This window comes from Chrysochloris asiatica, unplaced genomic scaffold (assembly GCF_000296735.1).
Source record: "Chrysochloris asiatica unplaced genomic scaffold, ChrAsi1.0 scaffold00016, whole genome shotgun sequence".
NCBI lineage: Eukaryota > Metazoa > Chordata > Mammalia > Afrosoricida > Chrysochloridae > Chrysochloris > Chrysochloris asiatica.
The window spans coordinates 16309094-16328130 of record NW_006408534.1 but is presented as its reverse complement, the minus strand read 5'-3'; the positions used below and the strand labels follow the sequence as shown (position 1 = coordinate 16328130).

The 19037-nt window shown below is 38.3% G+C and overlaps 1 protein-coding gene across 3 annotated transcripts in view; it reads left to right on the top strand.

Annotated features, from left to right (window-relative positions):
* Window positions 1-19037, top strand: part of NCOA1 (nuclear receptor coactivator 1) — a 140739-nt gene that overhangs the window by 117671 nt on the left and 4031 nt on the right. For all 3 annotated transcript variants that reach the window (XM_006835236.1, XM_006835238.1, XM_006835237.1), the window contains exons 17-19: window positions 986-1160; window positions 8218-8401; window positions 15914-16003. In XM_006835236.1, the coding sequence (XP_006835299.1) occupies window positions 986-1160; window positions 8218-8401; window positions 15914-16003 (449 nt within the window). The remainder of the gene's footprint in view (window positions 1-985; window positions 1161-8217; window positions 8402-15913; window positions 16004-19037) is intronic.

Below are 19037 nucleotides of genomic sequence, written 5' to 3'. Positions count from 1 at the left end.
TCTTCAAGGTAGCATAGTATTCCATTGTGTGTATGTACCACAGTTTGTTTATCCATTCTTCAGTTGATGGGCACTTTGGCTGCCTCCAATTGATGGCTTCTTATAAGCACAATCCTGCAATAAAAAGGATCAAAATAATGGCACTACACAGAAGATAGGAAAGACCACATATAATTTAATTTATATGAACTTTCCAAAAAAAGGAGAGACAGAAAACAGATCATTGTTTGCTTGGGGTAGAGAAAAGAGCAGGAATTGACTACAAATTTGACACAGGAAGCTTTGGGGATGATGAAAATGTCTAACCTGGTTTGTTTTGATGGTTGTACAACTCTGATTTACTAAGAATCATTGGATTGTGCATCTACACTGGGTGAATTTCATACTATGAAATGATATTTCAGTAAAGCTGTTTGTTTGCTTTCTTAAGTACAGGAAGGGAAGAAGAACCATAAAAAAACTTGGGAGAGGAGAGGCCAAACAAAGTTTTCTCATTTTTTATTTTCACATCTAATGTTTTCCCTTTTCAAGTTACTTTTGCTTTGCAGGTAATCCTTAGTATATGTATGCATATATTTGTAGGTTTTATTTGAAAACTCATGTGAGCAAAAAAGAACGGGAAAAATCCTGCAACATAAATCAACATCTAGTGAGCTTGTTTTAAATCTGAACTTGTTTTAAATGTTTATGTATTTATTTGTCTGTTTATACTAAAATTTTATGTCTTATTTTTAAGGAAGTACATTTTTCTCAACTCTAATTAATAGGATCAGGAGAAAGATGAGCCTTTCTGCTCCCGCAAAGATTTTAAACACCTGGAAAACCCTGGACCAGGGTTGCTTTGAGTCAGAACCGACTTTCAAGCAATTAACAACAACAATTAATAGGATATTTATAAATATATTACCCATTCTTGTGGGATTTTTTCTTCCATATGGTAATAAATCTAGTGAATTCACAGAAATTAATTTGTGTCAATTTGCAGGAATGGTTTCCCAAGGTGAGGCCAACTTTGCTCCATCTCTTAGTCCTGGGAGCTCCATGGTGCCGATGCCAATCCCTCCTCCTCAGAGCTCTCTGCTCCAGCAAGCTCCACCCACTTCTGGCTACCAGTCACCAGACATGAAGGCCTGGCAGCAAGGAACAATGGGAAACAGCAAGTAAGGGGACCGTTTTTACATATAACATCACTGATACTCTACAGTACTTAACAGACATTCATTCCTTCCTAGGCCGAATGTATTTCCACAGACCAAGTAAGAAAATTATTGGCTACTGCCACTTGCATAGTGTAAGAAACTATAATGCAAAGAAAAATTATTTTTAAATCTTTTTAAAAGTATCAAGTCATTTTTAAGGCAAATTTGTATATTTATGGCCCAGAATAGTCTGGTATCTTCCAGCCTTTCCACCCAACTCCCATCAGTATCAGAGGTTCCCTGGGACAGATGTAGAAATGTGTACTTTTAAAAAGTCTTTCTTTAAAAGAGAATTCCTAAATATCTAAGAGCCCTGGTGTAATGCTGTAGGTTAGGCACTAGACTGTTAATGGTAAAGTCAGCATTTCAGACCCACCAGCCACTGTGGGAAACCCTATCTATCTATCTATCTATCTATCTATCTATATCTATCTATCTATCTATCTATCTATCTATCTATCTATCTATCTATCTATATATATATATATATATATATATATATATATATAGGGTTACTGTGAGTCAGACCGACTGTGGTGCTTAACAACAACAACAACAAACATCTAAAGTAAGAATGGCAGTGTGTTAGCATTCAATAGAATTGAGTAGCGGGCACACAGGTGTCACTCTTTTCAGTGTGTATGAAAGATTTTATAACAACAAAAGGTTTTTAGGCTCCTCAGGTTTATTCTTCCTTACCCCTCTTTGAATCTCCTAGTTGTCTGAGATCTCGTTTTGCCTATTTTGTTTAAAATTATCTCACTAAAGTCATCCCATCACTCCCCCCAATTTTTTTTGACTGCTGAACTTTTTACACATCACTTGGCGTTTTATAAGAGTTTTAATTTGGTTTCTCTCAGTTCTAATGACAGGGAAGCTGTTTGATCTGACAACATAATAAGTAAGGCAGTTAAGGTTGAAAACTTCAGAGTGTTCTCTTAAAGTTCATGAAAAGGTGAAAGAAAATCTTCCTGTTAGAGAGCTGTGTAGCACTCCGTGAGACCATGTATAAATTCGGTGGAAATGGAACTGGCTCGGTAACATGTATGAAGAACTCACTCTAGATTCCATTTTCCTTCATTATTACTCACCCGACAGACATTGTTGACTCCTTACCCAGCTCTCTCACTGCTATACTGTGCCTAGCAAAACTCTCCCTTGTAAAATTGCAGTAAACACTTGCTCCATACCTACACCTAAGCATTTAAATAGGACTTCAAAAATTAAATAGGACTTCAAAAATCATTCTGATAGGTCTTACCAGCGTATTTCTGCATTCCCCTTTATGTTAAATTCCTTAAAAACCTATATCCTCTATCCCTACACATCCCTCAAGAGTGTTTTTATCAAGGATATAAACATCCTCTGCCGTGCCACTTGCAGTGATCATTAGTAACATTTGACCATCTTTAAGCACTTACTCTTTAGCTCTTTCTATATTGGGACAGGTTTTCCTTTTCAGAAAGATGACTCTCTTGTCTGCAGCTCCTATAATTTTCATCTCCTATGCTGGATGTTCCTCCTCTCCTAACCTCCATTTGAGAGCCCTAGGGCTCATTCTAGAGCTTCTCTATATTTGTTTGTTACCTAATGGTTACAGAATTCACTCTTAGGATTTAAATGTCTGTCTCAGAACTATAAATATAATTTCCAGATTTAAACTCCTAACCCAGACCTCTCCTCTGAATACCATTATTGTATGCTAATTGATGTCTCCACATAGAATTCTAATAGACGTCTCAAGCTTAACATGACAAATACTAAAGGGATAATTCTTCCCCAAACCTACTCTTCGTCTACTTTTCTCCATCTCAATATATGACAGTGCCATTCTTCCAGTTAATCAGAAGAAAAGCCTCTTTCTTTTTCACACATGCATGTCATATTCATCAGCAAAATCATGTCAGCTTTAGGACTTGAAGCCAGTTCTTCCAGAATGGGAAAAATCATGGGTTGACGCATTGCTAGAAACATATTCTCCCTCTTAGAAGATGAGAGTAATGTGCAAAACCAAATCCCGACTGACAGAAGCAGTGGTGCCCAGCTCAGACTGTGTCACTCCACGGTCCTGACAGTACTCAGATTTCCTACATCAGGCACTTGAAATGTCCTTCAACCACTAATGTTTTCCATTCTGGTATTGTTTCAGTATACTAACATTTAAAAGTTTGGATTTGTTCCAATTTCACTGTATCAGCAGTAGCTGAACTAGTTCAAAACCATGATAAGCTTTTTAGCAGCTCTCATTTCATACCTAGTCTACTTGTACACTTTAGTGTGAGTACCATTATCTTTGTCCTTAATCGTTGCAGGAGACCCCTGTCTCCCTGCTTCCATCCTTATTCTTCACCATAGTCTAATATCCAAATCCATGCTTTTAAATTTTAAGGCAGTATGTCAAGTCTTTGCTCAAAACTTTTCAGTAGCCTCCCAACTTACCAAAATACAATAAAACATTAAATGATCTTGCTCCTTGCTACCTCTCTGACAGAGCTTCAAAATGGTTCCATCATGATTAGCAGACACAGAGTTGTTGTTGTTAGGTGCCATCGAGTCGGTGCCGACTCATAGCGACCTTATGCACAACAGAATGAAATACTGCCATATCCTGGGCCAACCTCACAATTGTTGCCACACTTGAGTCCATTGATGGTGCCACTTTGCCAATCTATCTCACTGAGGGTCTTCCTCTTTTTCTCTGACCCTCTACCTACACAGGGTAGTGTACCTGTTATATATCAGCCAAATCTTTTGTATATTGGATTTGATCTGAGTAGCAAACAGGGGTCCTGGTGTGGTGCTATAGGATAAGCACTAGCCTGCTAACTGCTAGGTCAGTGGTTCATACCCACCCGTCAATTCTCAGAAATCCTATAAGGATCACTCTGAGTCAGAACCAACTCAACGGCACTTAACAGCAACAACAGAAAATAGGCACCAGTATCCCGCTCAAAAGTGACAGCCAACCACATTCAAGATGGTATAGTCAGCCACCATCTTTGAATGGAGCACTGCTGCCTATTTCCATGTTGTTGTTAAGTTCCATTGAATCAGTTCCCACTCATACTCAGGACAAAATCTGAAGTTCAAGAGAATAGTTGCTGTGCAGTGTATACACTGCGCTTGTTTGTTTCCTTTGGCCGTGACTAAACTGTCTTGAAGTGGTTCAAAGTCCTGCTCGTTGACCTCACATCATTAGTTTCTTCATCATTCACTCTGTCACAATGATTTCTCCTTATTCTTCTGTTCCTCGGATATGCTAAGTATACTGTAAACCCAGAGCCTTTGCACTGTTTAATCCTTCTACTAGAATGTTCTCTGTCTAGTAGCTGCATGGTTTACTCTCTTCACACTTCAAGTCACTCCTTATTGAAGAGAACTTTCCTCATTATCATTTATAAAGCAGTACTTTTCCCACCCCTGCTGTTGTTTCCTGTATGGTGCTTAACTCCTGATATATTGTGTGTTTGCTTATTATAGTCCATCTTCCACAAGCACAAGTATCACAAAACCAAGAACTATGTTTTTGTTTATGTCTGTGTCTCCATCCTGTAGAACATGCAGACACTTAATGTACATCTCTTGATGAATGAATACAAAGACTACTTATTCCTAAGTCACTACCCTTTTGGATTTAGATTCAAATTTGGACTTGGATTGTTTTTGGTTTTTTGTCACTTTAGGTAGCTTCTATGAGTTTGCATAAAATAATTATCACCTGACAGGACAGCAATTCAAACTCACCTGCTGCTCCTCAGAAACCCTATACAGGGTCGCTATGAGTTGGAACCAACTTGACAGCACTTAACAACAACTATTCCAAGTATTCACATTTGCGTTACTTGGTTCATGTATGGAAGTTTATTAGTCATCATAGGCAGTGTCAATTTTGTGATTACTCATTGTTTTTGTTGCAAGCTACCAGAAGGAAAATTCTGTGCAGTGAAGACAGCAAGAATCTAGCTCTAGTTATCAGGTAGATGGGAGAGTTTGTTGGTAGGTGGGGGAAAATGAAAACATGAAACGATCAGAGAATCTCAAGTAGAATGATGTAATAGAGCTGAAAATAGAGTTGTGGTTCTTTTTCATTATCTGTGATGGCAAGAGAAGTAGAAAATGAAGCCAAACCTATTTGTTATAGAATAAGACAGAGTTTATGTGCATTGCAGTCTCGTGAGAGAGTCTCTCTACTTGTTAGCATTTATCAGCCAAAAAATCCTGTAGTTTAATCCTTTGTTTCTTAGACTTATTTGACCAGTAACTCCTCCTCACTTGGTAATACCTGAATCTGGGACCCACTTGGGATCAGGCTTCATCTTTCCTTCACTCCCCGATTGAATCAGTTCCAACTCTTAGCAACTCTGTGTAGGGTTTCCAAGGAGCAGCTAGAAGGTTTGAACCACTGACCTTGTAGTTAGCAGTCCACTTTTCCTTCAGTGTCACACTAGGAGTTCACCCTCGTGATTTAGGGATTGTCAAATATCTGATACTACTCTAAAAAAAATTGAGGCAGAAAGAAAGTCTAAGGGAGGGTTCTGCGTCCTGTGAGCATTGAGCTTGTAGGGCTGGTGAACTCTGCAGTCCTTCCCAGGACCTGGAGCAGTAACTGAGACTGCAGCCTTCCCTTGATGGAAGAAACTGAGAGAGAATTACTGGCAGAAGAAATGTGAAAGAATCTAAGCTAATTTATAGTCCCAAATATAAATCTGAAAGGAAATTAAATCCTAAACTTTTTAAAATAAATCTGGCATCACTGCAGTCCTTGAAGCTTCTGCATGCATTAATTTACATAGCCTTGTTCCTTCATGGTGTTGATTTATGTATCAGTTGACAAATGAACATTGTCTAAGGTGGAAATGTTCTCATTAGAAAATGGGCAGTAGACAGATTTTTTTCTCCCCTTTAGATGTGAGAACACTGCCTCACAAGCATACACACTGCACACACATTCATGGTCCACAGATGCGTTATTCACCATTTCCTAGTTACATCATTTTCTCTGGGCATTTGTGTTTTATAATTACCTGGGGAAATTTGCTATTTTTCTTCAGACATGATGAATGGGCTGTTTCTCGGTTTGATAAGTTCAGTGTGATTACCTTTATTCTGCCAGAAGCAGTAGATGTCAGTTCATTCTGCTTACCACTTGGGATCTGGCAAGGAATAGATAAACTATTGTGGTAAATAATTCTTTTAATCGATTCTCCAGAATTTACATTAAAACAGCTGAAATTTTACCTGAAACTTATTGTTAAACTATAGATAAATAATCATATAATATTTGCTGCAGTGCACAGTCTATGAAAAGTACAGTTTATATCGTTTTCCTTTGGATGTGTATATCCGTATCACTGAGGTGTGAGGCCCAATTTTAAAGTTGCTTGATGTTTTTTTCATACTATTGTACCTACTAGAGACTGATTTCAAACTGATTTGAGATCTTTGGCATAACTGCAGTCCAGGGACTTGGCTCTGAAGAAGGAAAACAAGACCTCGGTGTGGGGAGGGGGACTTCCCCTTGTATTTTTGTCCTGGAAAAGACAAACTACCTTCATCCCTGAGAAGAACTATGTAGTCTTTAACAACATTAAATTTGTTAAATGAAAACCTGGCTATATACACCAGGTTTCTTCTTAATTTACAAAACAGTAAAAGCAGTCAAGCTGAAACCTTGAAAAATGACAGAAAGTTGTTAAGACACTGAATCAAGGCTCTCAAATTTCAATGTGCATAGTAGCCAGAAATGAAACTCTCCATACCCACTCCCAGTGAAGTTCATTCACTAGCACGGGCTGAGGCCTATGAGTCTCAGTGTCTAGCATGTTTGCTAGGAGTTCTCGTACAGTCTCTGGACTATACTTTGAAAAGCACTGACATAGATACAGTAAAATTTATAAATAAGAATAATCTGAACCTCATCAATTGGCAGCATTGTCCTAATTCATGCACAGTTTATTGCCCATAATTCATTCCTTCATCAGATAACTACTTGAGTGCTTGCTATATGTCACTTACTAGTTGTTGTTATTGTAGAGATAAGGAATAAATAGAACAAGATAACCATCATTCCCCCCAAGGTGTTTAGTCTAAGATTGATACCCAGGCAATGACAAGAATGCCTTCCTTGAATCATCCATTATTGGTCAATTCATTCTGTGAACATTTATTGAGGCTATATATATGTATGTATCGTAACCTACATATGTGAGTTTATTTAGAATATATATATTTACATGCATATGCTATATGCTTAAATAGGATGCTATCTGTTTAAGAAGATAAAGTAGTATAATAAATCTTAGAATGGTTTTGATAGTTAAATGGATAAATAGTTATTTGGAAGAGTTTCCTATATGGAATTAGAGCTTAGTATCTCTGATATTAAGGAGTTCTGGTAGCATAGTGGTTACAAATCGGGCTGTGAACCTCAAGGTCAGCAGTTCGTAATTACCAGCTGTTCCACAGGAGAAAGATGAGACTTTCTGCTTCCGTAAAGATTTACAGCCTCGGAAACCCTGTACAGGGTCGCTATGAGTCAGAACTGACTCCACGTCACATTACAACAACAACAACATCTCAGATACTGGACCAGATAATTATAACATATAATAGTTGGTTGGTTGGTTATGTGATGTGGAGTTGGTTCCGATTCATAGGACGCTGTACAGGGTTTCCAAGGCTGTAAATATTTACGGGAGCAGAACGCCTCATCTTTCTCCCGTGGAAACAGCTGGTAGTTTCGAACTGCTGACCTTGCAATTCGCAGCCCAATTCGTAACCACTACGCTACCAGAGCTCCTAACGTATAATGAGTGCTTTCTAATTATTAAGCCCTTTGTATAGAGCTCAGAATGTATCTGAATTATGTTGTCATATAATATAATCTTACATGTAACCTGAGAAGGTAGAATATTCTATTTGGAATTCAATCTTATAATTAAAAAGAATCAGAACCCTGTCACATTATCCCCATGTTCATGACCAGTGGATGTAATCTGTGTTGTTTTTGAGTTAACAGTGTGTTCAGTCAAGCTGTCCAGAACCAGCCCACACCTGCACAACCAGGAGTGTACAACAATATGAGCATCACCGTGTCCATGGCAGGTGGAAACACAAATGTGCAGAACATGAACCCAATGATGGGCCAGATGCAGATGAGCTCTTTACAGATGCAAGGAATGAACACTGTTTGCCCTGAGCAGGTATGTAGCACACTCTAGCTACACACACATCGCCACATCGCACCGCACCACAGAAATGGCCATGCTTTAACAAAAAAGACCATGCTTCTTCATTCTTTCTCTATTCTTTCTCATCATCTTTTGATAATTATTGACCCTTTAAATAGATGATTGAAATTTTGATAGGTACTGTACAATTCATTGGAGAAGGATATCATGTTTGGTAAGGTAGAGAGAGGGTCAGAGAAAAAGAGGAAGACCTCCAACGAGATGGATTGGCCAAGTGGCAGCATCGATGGACTCAAGTGTGGCAGTGGTAGTGAGGTTGGCCCAGGATCGTGCAGTGTTTCGTTCTGCTGTACATAAGGTCGCGGTGGATCCATAGTAACTCAATGGCACCTAACAACGACATACAATTTAGTCTCATGAGATTTTAGTGTTTTAAGAGTCCATATAAAATACTCTATATGAAGGTAAGCCCAAAAGTACTGCTATAAAATCATTTTTTAAAACAAAAATATCAAAATATGAAGTTACTGGTTTTGAACATATTCTCCATCTAGGTCCATACACATACACTTCTAAAAGTAGTGTTTCCATCTCTCTAACCTTTCAATGTTTAATACCACATTAATACTCTTTGATTAATACCACATCAAGATGGTAGTTTTGGCATCCTGAAGGCATTCAAATCATGGTACTTTCAAGTGTTCTGTGAGTTTGGAGAATGAAAAGTCTGAGGGACAAGATCAAGACTGCAGGGTGGATGGGATAAGTTTTTCCAATAAAATTCTCATAGCACAGCCCTCTTTACCCTCATTGTTGTGATGGAAAAAAATCTCTCAGTGCAACTTTCCTGGCCTTTTCTCACAATTGCAATTTTCTTAAAACTTTGTAATAAACCCCCATGATTGTCCAGTGTCCTTTGAGAAAGTCTATCAAGATAATCCCTTTGGGATACTAAAAAGTAGTTTCCATAACCTTCTGAGTAGACTTCTCGCCTTGAGTTTAACTGGCTCAGCAGATCCCCACAGAGGCCATTGTTTTGATTGGATCTTTTTTGTGAAGTTGTCTAGTGAGATTGACAAGTGTATTACTCAGAAAACTTGTCTGCAACCATCCACTAATCAAAGAGCCATGTTTATGTACATTTTGTTTGGAATAAACCAGTGCATGTATGAACTGGAAGCTTAGTAGCAATACTTCTTGACTTAACCTCATATAATATATTGGCTTAGAATAACATGTGACATACAATAATACATTGGCTTAGAATTTACCCCTTTTTTGTTAACACATTTTTCTCATTTCTCCCTTGTAGTTAAACAAATATTTATGATTTACTTACATAAAGATGTCTCTGTGGGAGATACATATTAGCAAGTTGAGGAGATACAACATGAACAAAGGATCAGTTTAATCAATAGGACAGTAAAACTATGTAAGAGATGAGGCCCCATAGAACCCTAAATATTTATGTCAGATAAAGGGGTTATGTTCAAATGAATCTTGAGGATTTAAAAGGAATCAGTCCTGGTTAGGGAAGACTTCATGGGAAATTTACATGGAAAAAAAAAAAACCAAGAATAGCTATGTTAGGAAGTAATCTAGGCAGGAATAAAGGTCAACAAACCTAATAAATGTTGGGGATATTCTATATTATAATCACAGCAGATTATGAACACTGGTAGGGTAGCGGGTCGCACATTAGGCTGCTAACCAAAAAGTCAGCAGTTTGAATCTATCAGCTGAAGATTTACAGCCTCAGAAACCCTGTACAGGGTCACTATGAGTCAGAACCAAATAGAGAACACTTCCAACAGCAACAACAATAACAATAATCCAACTAAGTGTTGGAAGTTTATCCTAGTGCTTCCTGAAGACTTTTAACAAGAGAATGACTAAATTATAAATGACATTTAAGAAGATCATTAGAGTAAACTACTAATAATTACTACTCCTGTAAAGTAGATTAGCAATCACAAAGTAGATTGTTGTGACTATCCATAGCCTAGTTGTTGTTGTTAGGTGCCATCGAGTCGGTACTGACTCATAGCGACCTTATTATGCACAGCAGAACGAAACACTGCCCGATCCTGGTCCAACCTTACTATTGTTGTCACGCTTGAGTCCATTGATGCTGCCACTTGGCCAATCCATCTCACTAAGGGTCTTCCTCATTTTCTCTGACCCTCCACTTTACCAAACATGATATCCTTCTCCAGTGACTGGTCCCTCCTGACAAATATGTCTGAAGTATGAGAGATGAAGTTTGGTCATCTTGGCCTCCAAGGAGCACTCTGGATAGAGCAAGTCTTAGATATATAAAACTGGTTACTTTTTCTATAGAGTTTGTTTTTAAAGTGAATTTAAAAAAAGAAAAAAATCATTTCTGTTTCCCAATATTGCATAGTAACCTTGTTGCTGTTATTAAGTGCCATCGAGTCGGTTCTAATTCATAGCGACCCTGTATAGGATTTCCAAAGCTGTAAATCTTGTGGGTGCAGAAAATCTCATCTTTCTCCCACTGAGTGGCTGGTGAGTTTAAACCACTGACCATGTGTTTCACAGTCCAGTGCTTCTCGTATGGAGTCACCACACACCCCATAGTAAGCCTACCATGAGGAAAAGAAAACAAAAAGGAACAACAGTGATCCATGTTTTCTAGAAAAATAAAATAACTAGATTATCCTTGTTGTTACGTAGTCATTAGAATAATTCATTATTAAATTGAAATGAAATCATGAAAGTGTTCTGAATTAGGTAAAAAGATAATATGTTTAAAGTAGGTTTTGTGTATAGTTGAGTCTTGTACTTTTTTCCAATCTGACAATTTCTGTTTTTGAATAGGACTGCTTAATCCATTTACATTTAATTTGGTCATCACCACATGTATAGTAAAAGAACCTTACAACTCTGTATTTCCATTTCTTTTTACTAGCCATTGCATTGTTGTCGTACACTTATGTCTGTATTTGTGACAAACTCCACAATGCAGTTATTATTTTTTATTTAAACAGCCAATTTTTTTGTTGCTGTTATGTTATTTAGGGTGTTGCTTGAAAACTAACTGTAGGAAGTTATATACAGCAAAACATAACACCAACTCAACCATTTTTACATGGCAAAGAAGACAGTTCATAAAGGCAGTTAGTCACACATTCCATATCCTCCTTCCTGTTGCTCCTGTCTAAGAGAGACCAAATATTGTGCCTTGGATGGCCACTTGTAAGCTTTCAAGGCCATAGACACTATGCAAGGAATTAGGGGGATAAGATTAAAAGCACCAAACATATTAATCAGCCAATTAACTGGGATATCCAATGGAACCACAACCCTTGACCTCTAAACCAAAAAAAAAAAAAAAAATCCTAGTTTTTAGTTGTACATAAACACCTCAGCACTTACTCTGCTTTTTTTTATTGTTGTTTCATTATACTTTGTTCTCTGTACATTTGCCTTTACTTAATCTTCTTATATAAGTGATTTCATATTCATCCTTTTGGAATTGACTTTTCAGCAGAATGCCTTCCAGATACATCCATGTTACTGTGTGTATTAAAGCATCATTTCTCCTAGTGGCTGAGTAGTATTCATTTGATGTACAGATTGTTGATCCAGTCAGCCATCTGTTGATGGGCATCTAGGTGATTTCCACCTTTTGGCTATTATGATACTGCTATAGTGAAAATTGGTGTACAAGTCTCTTTTTGAGTCCCTGCGTTCAGATCTTTGGGGTATATACCTAGGAGTCAAATTGCTGAGTCATGTGGTAGCTCTGTTTTCTACAAAGGCTGTTGTTGTTATGTGCCGTGGAGTAGGTTCCGACTCATAGCGACCCTGTACAGGGTTTCCGGGCCTGTAAATCTTTACGGGAGCAGAAAGCCTCATCTTTCTCCTGCAGAACAGCTGGTAGTTTCGAACTGCTGACCTTGTGGTACACAGCCTGTAACCACTACGCTCCCACTTGTTGTTGTTGTTGTCAGGTGCCATCGAGTCGAAACCGACTCATAGCGACCCCATGCACAGCAGAACGAAACAATGTCCGATCCTGAGCCAACCTCACTACCACTGCCACACTTGAGTCCATCAATGATGCCACTTGGCCATTCCATCTCGTTGGAGAAGGGGTCTTCCTCTTTTTCTCTGACCCTCCACCTTACCCAGCATGACATCCTTCTCCAGCGACTGTTCCCTCCAGACAATATGTCCAAAGTATAAGAGACGAAGCTTAGCCATCTTGGCCTCCAAGGAGCACTCTGGCTGCACTCCCACTAGCAGTGGGTAAAGGTTCCAATTTTCCCACCATCCTCAACAACATTTGTTATTTCGGGGCTTTGCTTATTTGTTTTAATCTTAGCCTTCCTTCTTGTTATTGTTGTTGTTAAATGTCATCAAGTTGGTTCCAACCCATAGCGACCCTGCATAGGGTTTCTGAGAAGCGGTTGATGAGCTTGAACCACTGACGTTGCAGTTCAAACCAACTTTGCATTCCAGTGCATTAACCACACCAGGACATCCTAGTGGGAGTAAAATGATATATTGTGGTTTTGATTGCACCTCTCTGATGGTGCAATCAGAAAAGATACGTCTTTGCATGTGTTTGATAGCCAAAGAATGCCCTCTTTGGTGAAATGTCTATTCCAGTCCTTTCCATTTTTATGACTGTTTTGTTGTTAGTTGGTCATTGTTAGATATGAATATCTTTGGAAACTATATATTCAACAAGAATATAGTAGTGTGTGTATGTGCAATAAGACAAGAAATAAAATTGTAAAAGAAGTAAAATTATCTCTATTTGAGGATGATACGATCCTATATATAGAAAATACCAAAGGATTTTTATTAATATTAAATAGAAGAGAGTGGAAGCAGGCACCTTTGTCTTATTCCCAATTTCAAGGGGAAGGCAGTCAGTTTTTGTCCATGATGTATAATGTTGGCTGTAGCTTTTCATATATACCCTGAACCATATTGAGAAATGTCCGTTCTGTTCCATTCTTCTGTAGTGTTTTCATCAAGAAAGGTTGTTGGCTTTTAGCAAATGCTTTTTCTGAATCCACAGAGATGATCATGTTTTTCTGTTCCTTTGGCCTCTTGTTTTTTTATCTATTCAGCCACTCTGTTTTCTGATTGGAGCATTTGTCCATTTATAGTCACTGTAGTTACTAATAAGAAATGACTCACTTCTGCTATTTTGTTATTTGTGTTTTTGTGTGTCTTAAAACTTCTTTTGTCTTTGTTAGTACTGCTTATTTTTGTGTTTTGTTGGTTTAATATAGTGAGCATTTTGGTCCCCTTCTCTTTTCCTTTTGTGTTTGTTTTTATTAAATTTTCTTATTGTTTACCATGACTATTAAATTTAGCAGCTTGTATTTATAACATTCTAGGGTAAGTTGGTACTGACATAACCAGTAACATATGAGAATTTATGTGTGTTATTGCTTACCTTCCCTTTTGTTGTTGTAATCACTAATTATGTCTTTGTATGTCACGTGCCCTGTAGCATAACTTTATCCATGCTTTTCATAAATTTGTTATTAAAAACCAGAAAGGACAAAACATTTACAGTGATCACATATAAATACCATACCACTAGCCCTAAGACTTGTCCATGCATTTTCCTTCTTTAGGGATGTTTCTTTTTATGTATGACTTTGAATTACTTTCTGATTCTAGCAATTAGGCAGGTAGAGTGATGACTAGCTCACTGTGAGACTACTGAAGTAATTCACAGTAGGGTTGTAGCTGACAGTATCTAGGCTGTTGGGGGTTGGTGCTGGCACCTCCAAGTAAACCCCAGGAAAGTCTGCCTTGTGGATTTTAGAGTAGATGCTTGGGGTTCTGTCCCTTTATACAGGCAGAAGCTGTGGTCATTATGGGAGCTGTTTCTTTATCTAGAGCCTCTCCCCCAGTTCACAGCAGCTGGAGGTTCATGCGCTGGGGAAAGGGGCATGGACGGTGTAAGAAGCAATTTTCCTGCCGTATGTGACTCGTTGTCAATTCATTGATTCTTGCCTGTTTCTGTTCCCCAATGGTTTTCTTTGCTCCCCATTTCAAAGTCATTCAAAGCCAAGCACCATTTACTTGTTGTATTTCTTTTATCTGTGGGGAGGGTCAGAAAGATGGTCTGTTTGTGCCCATCTTCCCATAATTATCAGTTTTTATATGCCTGAAAAAGTCTTTGTTTCACCCTCCTCTTTGAAAGTTATTCCCCTAAAATCTAAGTGTACAGATTTCGTTTAAAGATGTTATTCACTGCAGTATTCCTGATGAGATATCTGCTGTTACTTATCTCTGTTCTCTATTCATGACTGTTTATTTCCCCCTCTAGCTGTTTTCACAGTTTTTCTTTTTATTCTGGATTTAAGCATTGTGATTATGATAATATGCCTTGGTATCATTTCATTCATGTTTCTTGTGCCTGGATTCACTGCACTGCGTTTCTTGGTTCATGGGTTTATAATTATCATCAAATTTAGTAAAATTAATCTGTTATTTCTTCAAATATTCTTTGTGCCACCACCCACGTCCTCTTCTATAAGAACTCTTAATTACACTGTAGTGGCCGCTGGCACTTGTCCAGTAACTCAGTGATTCCCTGGGATTTTGTTCTTTGTTTTTTTTGTCTCTGTGTTTTTCATTTTGGATAGTTTCTATTGCTATATTGTCAGGTGTATTCATCTTTGTATGCAGTGTCTATTCTGATGCTGCTTTTACCCACTGTCGTTTCCATTGCAAATACTGCAGTTCACCTCTGGAAGTTCAGTTTGAGCCTTTTTTGTATCTTCCATATCTCTAAAATGTTTTCAGTCTTTCCTCTAACTTCCTGAACATATGGAATCTAGTTGTTCTAATAGCATTGTTAAGTATTTATATCTATCAGTTCTCTTACCTGCATCATGGGTTGGAACCGACTTGACAGCACTTAACAACAACAACAGCAGCAGTAGACTGGGTAGCTGTAGAACTCACTTCATTTGTTTTCCATCTCTTCATCGCGCCTTTTATTCAGTGTCTTAATTGTTAAATGGAGCAGCTGGTGAGCTTGAACCACCAACCTTGTGGTTCAAACCAACTTTGCAATCCAGCGCAGTAACCCACACGTCACATCGGACTCCTTTCAGTGTCTCAAGTGCCTTTATTTCTCATAAGTTTGTTGGAAGTTTTTTAGGTTTCTAACAGTAGGATGAATTTCATTCCTAAGAACCTGTTTTTTCTTTTTTTGCAAATTAATTTTTCATTGAAGTATCGTATGTAAAATAAAACTGAACAAATCAGTGAGTTTACAAACTGAGCATATCCAAATAACTCCCACCCAGAACAAGAGGCCTGAAGCCCTCCTCATGCTCTCGTAACAGTCCTTACCATCCCCCACAAGGGAAACGACTTTCCTGATTTATAAAACACAGTAGATTGCTAAGCATTTCATCTCAGCTGTCCTTCTGTTAATGGAAGTGTTTTTCATTGAAAATTTTGGTCTTCAAATTAAACAACTAGCTTGTAATTTGGCCCTTATATTTATATTCACAGATGAATGATCCAGCACTGAGACACACAGGCCTCTACTGCAACCAACTCTCATCCACTGACCTTCTAAAAACAGAAGCAGATGGAACCCAGGTCAGTAAGAAAATTCTGAGTCCAGAGCTGTTAAGTGCATTCTAGATACCCAGGGGACTTCCTGCAGCATCCTAGTTAAGAGGTTGACGTTGGGAGTCAGGCCTGGGAATGAGTTCTGGCCCTATTCTTAGCTGTGTCATGGATATGTTACCCAACTTTCTTGAGCTGCTGTATAACTATCAGAACTAACAAGATGCCAGCTTGTAGGGTTGTTACAAAGGTTAAATGGGTTAAGCTTTCAGAAGGTTTAACCTAGTGCTCAGACAGAATAAAAGGATGGCAAATGGTGGCTACTAAGTATTACTTTGTAAGTAAACCCTGTGCTGAAACTCATGCACAATCAAAATACCTCATGAGTACTCAGTGTGAGGAGGCTTCAGAAAATTCGTGGAAAATTGGAATTAAAAGGTAATTAATTTTTCCACAAACTTTTTGAAGCTGCCTCGTAAATTCAGATAAAAGAGTTTCTGCTGCGTGTTCTGCCTTCTTTTAGAAGTTTGTCTCAAAACTGTACAAATAGCAAAGGTGTCCACTTCCCTTATATTTGCCTAATGTAGAAATTTTAGAGGTTTTATAATTTATTTTTAATAATTTATTCTCTAGTTTCTTTTAAAAAAAAATTTTTTTTTAATTATAACGCAGGTATTATGCTAAAGGTGAAAAATACAAAGAAGCATAAGATATGCCCTTTAGGTGAATTGTGGAAAGAAGTGAGGAAAAGGCATATTCATTCTGAAATGCTTATAATTTGCCAGGCGTTGTGCTAGCCACTATACACTTCATCTCATTTAAGCTTCACTGCAATCCTATTAAGTCGCTCTGGTAGCGTAGTGGTTACGAATTGGGCTGTGAACCGCAAGGTCAGCAGTTAGAAACTACCAGCTGCTCTGCATGAGAAAGATGAGGCTTTCTGCTCCCGTAAAGAGTAACAGCCTCGGAAACCCTGTACAGGGTCACTGTGAGTCGGAATCGACTCCACGGCACACAACAACAACAACAGTAATCCTATTAAAGGAGCCACGTTAAGGTAGTGGATTGTGAGCTGTGCTGCTAATTTGCAAGGTCAGCAGTTTGAATCTACCAACCACTCTGTGGGAGAAAGATAAGGCTTTCTGTTCCTATAAAGATTTACAGCCTTGGAAACCCTATTCTTCAGGGTGACTGAGTCGGAACCGACTTGGTGTCACACATCCTCCACACTATGATCTTATGAGGGAGATTGCCTTGTTGTTTTCCTTTTTTTCACAGATGAAGATTGAACCCAATGATGTTTAACTATATGTACATTTCACAAAACTAGAAAGTGACAAAGCTGAGGTTCAAATCCAGGTCTTTTTAACACCAAAGTCTGTGCTCTTTCTGCCATACTACTTAAGGTCTATTGAAAGATAAAACATATAGACACATAAATTGTGTCATGACCACAAAAGCAAGCTCAAATTTATGTTACAAGTAAGAAGGGACATAACTACTGAGGTGATCAGAAGAACATTTCCACAGGAACCAGGTCTGAGCTGGGCCTTGAAGGACAGTTATAAAGGCAGAGTGAAGGTGTTATGGTTGTTGGAAGCTAGGCTGGTACAGGGAGTGAATTTGAAAGCACAGGGGATTAGAAATAGAGGACAGGAAATAGGAAATATTCTAGCATAGTCCCACAAAGTTAAATCTACTTTATAAAGTAATAAAGGTTTATAATGAGAACACTTAGGAATTAGAATTGGTAAAGTAGACAGGGACAGATTTACAGGGGCTTGAAGGCTACACTACAGGATTTATATTCAGTGCTACAGGTGAGTGGTGGTGGTGTGCCGGGGAATCTCTTCCACTTTCTCTGTGGAATGGCTGGTAGCAGCCCAACTCGTAAGCACTAGACAACCAGAGCTCCTTGTGAAGTACTGACTATTCATTCACCTGTAGCGAACAAACAGTATCTGTATTAAACAATGATAAAAGTGTTAGTTTAGACTTCATCTTGGGGCAGAAGAGATGAAGGGAGGAGCACCCGGTAGGCAGCCAGCTCAGGAGGAGAAAGGCCCATTAACAGGCTATGCCCACAGTCAGTCTGAACAATAGGCTTTGAGTCCTGTGAGGGGAAAGAGAGGGCTTTTGTCATGACAATCTTGTCTTTTCAGAGAAAACGATATTCTCCATTATCACAGCTACGGACACACATCCTTTGCAGCTTGACAAACTAGCTAAAGTAAAACAACCAAGTTTAAATGTTCCTAAGCCTTGGGGCAGTATTTAAATTGAACCAAAAACTTTGCTGGAACATCATCTGAGGTTGGCCCTCAGCTCTCACATCATTCTCCTCACCTGGCAAACCCCTTTTGTATCACATTTTGCTTATCTATAGAGGTGTGGCATTGTAAGATGTCCCTTGAGATCTGGTTTGGGTACAATGTGGCCCCCTTTTTAGCAAGCCTTCAAATGGTTTCAATATGTCCTTTTTAGAGTTTTGTTTGCTCATTTCAATTCTTTTTATTTAAAAATAGGTTACCATAAAAAATGATTCTCTTTAAAGAAGTGGAATTTTTTCTCTAGTTGATTTTATCATGCCCTTTAAAATCAAGACTGATTTTAAGTATTGGGAACACCTTATACTGTACCCCAAGTTTTTGTATTGAGGTATCTTAGCATGTGAAATTTTATAGGTTGTTCTTTAAAAATAAATGAATAACCTGGCAGTGCTTACAAGCATTATAGTTTATACTCCAGTTTCAATGGCAGAAGCAATTTTCTGAAGAAATCTCTGTTTGTACCACTGTGTGTGTGTTAAGCAGATAGAAATACAGAGACAGATAAACAAAAAAGGAGAAAAACATCAGAGAAAGGAGGACTAGGGGATCTTGGGAGTTACCTGTATTTGGCAAGGTGGCAAAACAAAAGAAATTATAGAAAAACATAAGAGTAGAGCAATAAGAAGGGAGCCACTAGGAGTGTGTTGCCTTGGGGAGGAAGACGCTCAGGGGTAAAGCTCTAGAAGGAATGAGAAGTTATAAAGCACAAAAGTGAAGGCAGGGCACAGAGGCAG